The sequence below is a fragment of the Haliotis cracherodii genome, unplaced genomic scaffold (assembly GCF_022045235.1).
Source record: "Haliotis cracherodii isolate W230 unplaced genomic scaffold, xgHalCrac1.p SCAF_5, whole genome shotgun sequence".
Classification (NCBI taxonomy): Eukaryota; Metazoa; Mollusca; class Gastropoda; order Lepetellida; family Haliotidae; genus Haliotis; species Haliotis cracherodii.
In genome coordinates, this window is record NW_027266308.1 from 28,416,692 (window position 1) to 28,425,450 (window position 8,759).

General features: G+C 38.6%; 1 protein-coding gene across 1 annotated transcript; it reads right to left on the reverse strand.

The window, feature by feature from the left end:
* Positions 1-4,319: 4,319 nt before the first annotated feature.
* Positions 4,320-8,506, reverse strand: LOC139443274 (ATP synthase subunit s, mitochondrial-like). Its single transcript, XM_071224248.1, has 5 exons — positions 8,424-8,506; positions 7,991-8,088; positions 6,490-6,698; positions 5,687-5,849; positions 4,320-4,650 (listed from the first exon to the last, which is right to left on the reverse strand). Exons 1-5 carry the CDS (start codon positions 8,481-8,483, stop codon positions 4,521-4,523), a joined length of 660 nt encoding a protein of 219 aa, XP_071080349.1. The 5' UTR covers positions 8,484-8,506; the 3' UTR covers positions 4,320-4,520.
* Positions 8,507-8,759: the final 253 nt, after the last annotated feature.

The window sequence follows — 8,759 nt, forward strand, 5'->3', positions numbered from 1 at the left end:
GAAACTACGCCGGATGTTGATAAATAACGCCACCTGTATGACAAGGGGAGGTAAATGTGATTGAACAGAAGTTTGATTGTACAGAATTAGATTTTATATGTCGGTTGAACGACTACAAACGACAGTCGAACAGAAAATAGCCCACACTTCAATGTATATTGTCCATTTATACAGATAATACAATTTATGATCATGAAAAGCATATGGGATTTTTATAATTTCATAATGGGATTTTACTAGTGATTCGCCATGTCTGTACTCGCACGTTTTTTGAGCAAATCACTCCATTTTTAACACGATCGTTTTTGCAGTGTATACCTATTTTCTAGAAGCTTCAGCGGCTAATTATTTGAGGAGATATGTTTTATTAAAGATCAACATAATACAGACGGGGCTTCTGGATTGTTCGAAAGTCTCTATAACCAGAAACCATAATAGTCTATAAGTAGATTTCTGGTATAACCTAGCTATACGAAAGGTCGGGGACGTGTCTATCTCTGTAGCCTAATCAGTTGCTTACTCACCACAAAATGAAAATCTACGGTGGCCCATTAGGGACATGGAGTCCCTTTTTCAATATTTTCATACTTCACTTACTGTTATTGTAACCTTTTGCAAATTAACACGATTTGTCATACACATATGTGATAAATCATAAAGAAGATATTGAATCGCTGAAAATGTCACTTTAGTTTTTGACATTTTCGCTTCACTTTTCAGCGATTCAATAGCAACTTGAAAGTACATTTTCCATGTTTTCGGTTGTTGTGTTAATTTGCAAAAGGTTACGATAAGAGTAAGTGAAATATCAAAATATTTAAAAACAGACCCCATGGCCCTTATGGGCCACCGTAAAAATCAGTTACACGCATATTCCACTTTTATTTCCTGTTCATATTTTATCATGTTAATGCAGTAAAAAGGGACAATCAAATGAAGGCATTACATCTCAAATCTTTTAACAAAACATTTCCTTGTTCATGTTTCTCGTCTTTTCCATGACATGTATCGGAAATTTAGTGCTATGTGGTACGTTATTTTAAAAGAATGTGTTTATGATATTTCTATGAATATTGTTTTAAATTTCAGTTGTTCAGTTGTGCATTCGTATACAAATATTCAGCGTATCATACGAAAAACAATGTTTGTCCATTGACTTAGTCTAATGATTGCAGGCCCGTGAAGATCCAGAGTAGAATAGGTCCCTGGCAACCCATGCTTGCCGTAAAAGGCGACTATGCTTGTCGTAAGAGGCGACTAACAGGATCGGGTGGTCAGACTCGCTGACTTGGTTGATGCATGGCATCGATCACAATCGCAGGGATCGATGCTCAGGTTGTCAATCACTTAATTGTCTGGTCCAGACTCGATTACTTACAGACCGCCGTCGTATAGCTGGAATATTGCTAAGTGCGGCGTTAAAAACAAACAAACAAACAAACAAACAAATCTAATGATTGCAAGATGTTTTCCACAGTCAACACGTTAAAGCAGGACAAACAATTCATTAGCCGGATTAAATCAGTATATTAGTAAATAATAACAATCGATAACACTCCATTCATCGCACATTTTGCCATTTACTGCACTGCCAGATATAGCTGCATCGCCTCATTGACAATGGGGTAATTAGCAGCTGGTTACGTAATTACCAGGATTTACCTATAATTAGCATCTGTTGGTTCATTCCGTGCGCGAGATCAAACTTGACCCATCTCTTAGTATAGCTATTAAACAATATAGCCAATCAGTTGTTACCATGGAGACATGTTAAAAATGTATCGCCTCGTTATAACAAGTTATGTTTCATTTACTGTTTGAATCAATGTTAGATTCTGTCTAGATTTCTTTGTTTGCCTGTCATTCACACTTTGAAGCTGTTGTTTTATAACGGCATGTATTTTGTTAAAACATACAACATTGAATGACTAATGCATGCTCTTTAATCGTGGATAGCCAAGTAGTTCAGGCATTTGCTCGTCACGCTGACGACCCGGGTTCGATTCCCGACATGGGTACAGTATGGGAAGCCCATTTCTGGTGTCCCCCGCTGTGATATTGCTAAAAGCGGCGTAAAACCATACTCACTCACTTTAGGTGTACAAGGTATAACAAAGGTACAATACAGTTTAGATTCACATACACGTTAACATGTATGAAATCTGATAAAGAAAAGTATTATATAAAACATATTTACTTGAAATAACTGAATTTATATCGTAGTGTTATTTTTATCACATTTCAATACATAATTGTGATTTATTAAATAACATAACAGTCAGTTGGATTCATGGATTTATTAGGAATGTTTTAGACTTGTTACGTTAGTTGGCAAGTTTAAAACTCATGTAAAATAGTTTTCTGAATAATGTCACTTATCTTTATGTAAGCTGCTAGAATTATTAATAGACACTTTTTTAACGTCGCGCTCAGCAATGTTCCAGCTATATAACGGCGTTCTGTAAAAAATCCAGTCTGCACCAGACAGTCCAGTGAATGCCATCATGAGCATCGATCTAAGCAATAAGGATACGATGACATGCATCAACCCAGTCAGCGATCCTGACCACCCGATCCCGTTAGTCACCTCTTAGGACAAGCATCGTTTGCTGTAGACTTATTCTAGCCTGGATCTTCCCAAGATGCTTAATACACTCCCGATGTCACGATAATGTATTATTGTGTATGCAAGGCAATATTGAGTAAAAAGTTACGCCTTTGTAACAACATGACAGCCGCATCACAGGGACCCTCACGCGTTGTGAGAATCGATAGAGCAAAATCGGATCTACAGGAAGCGCCAGTAAAATCACCACCGTCGCCCCCAGCAGTGATAATACTCTGAATATGTGCGAATACCGTAGGAGCACCAACATTCCAGTATAATTAATATCTCTTCATTATAAACAGCTAACTCACGCAAGACATCTGAATCCATTTACCATGTTTCAAAACATAGATCAATCTTTAATTACTCGGTCCAGTTCATTCTGGGAATATTCAACGTGAGGACGAAAACAGGGATATGCAGCAAAAACAGCTGTTAATACTTCTACTAAGTAATATGCTGATTTTTTCCCTCAAAAGTTTAAACAGCTTAGCAATAGGTGTAACCAATATTATATGTAATTCCTTTCCTTTGTTAACAAACGAACAGGTTATATATTGAATGAGTATGGTGTTGCGCCCTAGAGCACCGTATAGTGCTGACAAACCAAGAAACTAATCGAGGCGAAGTGGACTACGAACCAACCATCAAAGGTTTCTGGCGTGGGGGACACCAAAAATGGGTTGTACACAATGTAACCATGTGGGGAATCCAACCCGGATCTTCAGCGTGACGAGCGAAGAATGGATCCTCAGTCACGGAGGACGCCGACTCCAATGGGAATCTGACTGTCGGACCGTGTGGTTTATGTACTTGCGTGTCATCGGACCTGCTGGCTGGTTTGCCTGGTCCAGGCTCGGGTTATTTACTTGACATAATCATATAGTTAGACTTTCCATGATTGTTTGATTCTGTTTTTGCAACATTCACCTATACACCGACTAGAATAGCCTTCAGCGAAAAGGTACAACATTGACATCTACCCGACACAACCAGCACAGGGGTATCCGACTTCTGATTCAAGATAATTCTGACATAACATGAACTCATGACACATATTCTGGTCACAGTGACAACTTTTCACCTCATGTCATCACGTGAGTGAAGTAGTCGGGTCCATGCTTTCTTAAATCGGTATTTCAGTTCTATCAAAGTCTGCCAGCTTATGTCAGGAGTGAGTGAGTGTGTGAGTTGGCTTTAATGACACTTGGAACAATATTCCAGTTATTTCACTGCATGTCAACTTGATGTGGGAGGAAAGCCTCAAGGAATGCAGGTCATAGTTTACCACTTTGGTGAAACCACAAGCACGGGTCGGAATGGTGCTAGCAAACCTAGAAACATAACCCGGGTGAACTGGGATTCAAACCCATGATCTTAGGTTTCGTGCGTGCCAGAAGGACGCAACTCTGTATAGCGAATTGCATCGCCTTAGACAACTGCCAGAGCCCCCTTTATTGCAGGAAGAAATTGACGCTGGTCATCTAAAGAAACCCACAAGCTGCCAAACCAACGTTCAGAGCAAATATGGAATTCCAACCCAAATTCATCAGATCCTGGTACTACTAACATCATTTTAACAAATTCATCATTCACGGATGTTATTGTCTGTGACAAGTCTGCCTGTGATGTACTAATCAAGTGAGAGCATACTTCCTTTGGGATAAGAAATAAAACAGAAACTTTGATATTTACAGTTTATTTAGGGACAATACACATCCATGACAATTTCTCACCCTAAGTCTCACCTTCAATCTTACATATAGATACATATCAGCATCATATGACGCAATCATAATTCACTTAAATGATTCTAGAAAAGTAATGCAAACCTAATTACTTATCAAACAAATGAGAATTGCAAAAATTACAAAGTCAGGTTTAAATTAACAAGAAAGTTCAGCCTCTTTGCTCATGACTTCTTCTGCACTTCTTCGTTATAATCTATTTCACATTTGGAAAGGGACGATTTCAGACGTTCTAAAACTGCAGACTTGTTCCTTACTTCAGGCAGGTCGTACAGAATCAACATTCGGAGATTTCTGAAATCAAGGTAAACACTTATTGAGACTGTAGGCAATTAAAGGGGGATGGGTACTTCAAGATTAATTAGATGATTTGCAACTTAAATGTTGCATTAACTCAAACTCCCTCAGCCCATTTTACAAAAACTGTATCAGACAGTAGTGATCAGCAGTCAGTGACCAGTTCGAACCTCCCAATACAAGAGATCAGAGTGTGAATGAATGTGATGTCATGCAACAGACCACAACACATCCTCTATATCTCCAGGGCAGCATTTTGGTAAATCTACACTAAACCCTGGATCCATTCCAGTAGTTCTCGTGATCACAAATTACCCATTCTTGATTTTTATGGACATTTTGCCAACCAATCAAATGTCCACATAAGGTGAAGGGAAATGGTAAGGGAGGTTGGTTTGTTGTTTAACGCCACACTCAGCAATATTCCAGCTATATGACGGGTAAGGGTGGAAATGGACATGAAGACATCTTTTCCATCAAAAAGATTTTTGAGGGCTTTCTTTTTTTAATGTTTCTCGAAATCTCGATCATAATTACCACGACTGGTCAACCCAACATTGAGGCTGGTTTGTAAATCGCATTCTGATTGGTATGTTAGACCTAGTTGTGTAGCCAATCAAATTGGCAAATGGAAATCAAGAGCGGGTAATTTGAGATCGCGAGAGCCACAGGAATGGGTCCAGGGGTTAGTGTGATGCCTATTTCTGGTTTCCCAAGCCGTGATGTTGCTGGAATATTACTAAAAGCAGCAAACAACCTCAGTCAGTCACTCACTTACGTCATACTTTTTGTGTGTTCAGCAATATTCCAGCTATATGACGGCGTCTGTAAATAATCAAATCTGGACCAGACAATCCAGTGATTGATAACATGAGCATAGATCGACTTCATACTGAGCACTCATTGAGGTAGAATTGAGGTAGAAAGGATGTAATCTGCTCAAGCATCATGACACGTCCTTAAGAACCTGGTTTACACTGATTTGCATTCATACAGATGTTATACTGCCCTAAAAAGTTCAAAAGCTACATACACAAGTTCAGACAAGGGAGATAATCCTCTGTCCGTGATGTCCCCACAAGAGCTGATCTGAAGATGTTGAAGAGTATCCTTCACAAGAGGGAGGTAATTCAGGGCATCATCATCAAGATAGCGACAGTCATGGAGGACAATTTTGTTCACATGTGTCAAACCACCTGTGGCAACAAAAAGCAGTATACAACAGATGTTGAATACAGAATGTGTTTTCCGGTACATCATAAGTTCAGAGCTCAAACCCATTCTTAAAAACTCATTACAATGACTTCAAACATAACTCTTACTAAACAAACTCAAAACATTTCTCTCTTATTCATATCCTCAATGATGACAAAGATTGAATGTATGTGTGTTTGTTTTTTGTTGAACACAACATGCAGCAATATTCCAGCCATGACAGCAGCATGTAAATACCGGTAATCGAGTCTGGACCAGACTGTCTAGTGATCGATATGATTAACAACAATCCACACTGTCAGTGTACGTTGACACACCATGAACCAAGCCTGAGCAGGGACAGACATGGCCACAAGTCTGTTAGTCTGAGACTAGTGAAAATCTAAAATCTAGACGGACTAGTTGTTTTCTCCCAAAATAAAGTTATTTTTACATAACTACAAGTCTGAAATGAGCTGCAGTCTAGTTGGATACAATCAATGGTGTCGACCCATGTTAAGTCAACTCTTACGACGAGCAAAGGTTGCTGGGGACCAATTCTAACCCAGGATACCCATGGGTTTGAGAATAAATGCCATATATACATTTTGAGGTAATTTCTGGCAACAAATTGTTACCTACTCAGGTGTGGGAATCCAAGGCTCATGACAGCAGATTTTGTACCATCAATCTCCTCGACCTTGTACTTGTCAAATCCACTGGCTGGGAGTGTGTTGTAGTCCTTCTCCCAGTGATTCAAACCCACCCACTTGACACGCCCACCACACCTTAACATCCACTCAGCACATGCTCGGTCAGGGCCTACTAGCTTCAGACGATCTTCATCAACCCTAAATTATGAAAAACACCCAACATTATCATTTTTGAATACGGGATTCAAGCTTTTTTATTCTTTCAGTGTGATGTTGTGGAGCTTCTTTATTCTTTCAATGTGATGTGAATACAACTTCAAAATTGCCACTTAAAGATACATTATCATTTCACCAATAGTGTATATGTGTGTACTTTCACAGCATGGAAAGACAACAGGAGAGACAATGAGTGAGTGGGTCTGCACTATATTACAGTAAAGCTTCAGGTCTTTTGTGTTTATTGACATACAGGTCAAAGCTGATAAGTACCTTGTGGTTACCAAATCATGAATATTTTACTTTCTCACTTCAGCATGAGATAATGATCCTTGGTCTGTCAGCACAGATCTATGCATGTACAACAGCCGTGTGCATGTATGTGAGCATGCTAATCTGACCTATTGCCAATTTCATAGTGCTAGCCCACTGAGATATCATGCCACAATTTAACATGGATACCGCAAGTACCATCCTTTACAATTTATGGCATAATGGACTATCAACTGGTCCATCAAGAAGACCACAAAATACTGTTTGAAGAACAGTTTGAGGGGTCTACAAAGTCTAGACCTGACTGGATATGTGCACCAGACTGTGAGTGAGAATGGTTTTATGCCGCTTTTAGCAATATTCCAGCAATATCATGGCGGGGGACACCAGAAATGGGCTTCACACATTGTACATCGGTGGATGAGCGAACGTGAACCAGACTGTGAAGTAAAGTCCCTATAAAATTGCATGTAGTTTACCTGTCTATGTATTATACATAATAAGTAGCTAACAAGCATTACATGACCTCTTACAAGAAAGATGGGGTACTGTAGACCTCAGAATAACCATCGAACATTATTTTAGAACATCATAAATTGACATGACAGCATAACTTAAAAGTGACGTGAGGTGAAATCAGGTCTTAAAGTTGTTCCAAGATTACTGAACTTATACAGCGATATATATGCACATGTGTGTGTGTGTTTGGCTGCTTGTACTAATTCAGACTTATGCTGATTTTATAGTGCTAGCCCAGTGAGATACTGTGCTGCTGTTTAACATAAATACCCAACTCAGACACAAAATACTGACTCCGAGCCGACCAGTCCTTGTTTTAGCCCCTTAATGACATGGGCCAGGCAGTGTAACAAGAAGTACCATCTTTAAACGTCTTCTGGCTCCATAGACCAATGAGCCAGTCTAACTATAACTATTTTCATGGGTGTTATATGAAAGAGCTTTCATACCGGATGTGGTTTCAAACTTTTAACTATAATTACCTATTGAAAACAGAATTGAGCCATCCCCATAGACATCTTGATGGTACAGTAGTCCCTGAAGCACCAGCAAGCTTCACTGATTGGCTTCTACAGGATGCCTGTAAATACATAAGCTGTGGTTACCAAAACTCACCATTTATTCCGGTCACATCAAGTTCTGATAAGTCATTACATTTTATGTCCTTTTTTACTGTAAAAAAATCATCAATATAAAATGATACATATCTATATACATATTGAGGAGTGCTTCATAGTGAAAAAGACATAAATTTTGATTGTTTTAACCATAATGTTGGATTCCTGTGGTTATATCTATAGCCCAGTTTATGGTACACAAAGACAAAATAAGCTACCACATTCAGTCATGACATACATATATCTTGTCATATGTAGTTTATTAACCTCTCATACGGTTTGTGTTACATGGACTTACAGAAAAGTAACCAATCTCGGACAGCAAATGCAATCTAACAGATGAACCGATTACTTTCATATATTACATCCTGAACAGATTTTGAAAAAGTACGAAATCACTACATATAGTTCATCTTACAAACACAGGATTTTGTAAGTTTTACACAGACTCTCTGATAACAATGAATTACTGAATACATCGAGGGCAATAAAGATTGCGGAATAATCGGTACTGCCAGAGATATTTTACAGACGCTTCTTTGTATTTTGAAATTTTTAGTTTTCGTTATTCATTACACTCAATTTATTAATTCGTCGTCATCTAAAACTTTAATTTTTGTGTAATACTTAAACG

Coding starts and splice junctions, on each gene's coding strand:
- LOC139443274 (XM_071224248.1), bottom strand. CDS start 8,483: ATGAAAGTAATCGGTTCATCTGTTAGATTGCATTTGCTGTCCGAGATT. Junction 6,699..7,990: donor CTCAATTCTGTTTTCAATAG/GTAATTATAGTT, acceptor TTCATAATTTAG/GGTTGATGAAGATCGTCTGA. Junction 4,651..5,686: donor TCTCCCTTGTCTGAACTTGT/GTATGTAGCTTT, acceptor CCTTGATTTCAG/AAATCTCCGAATGTTGATTC.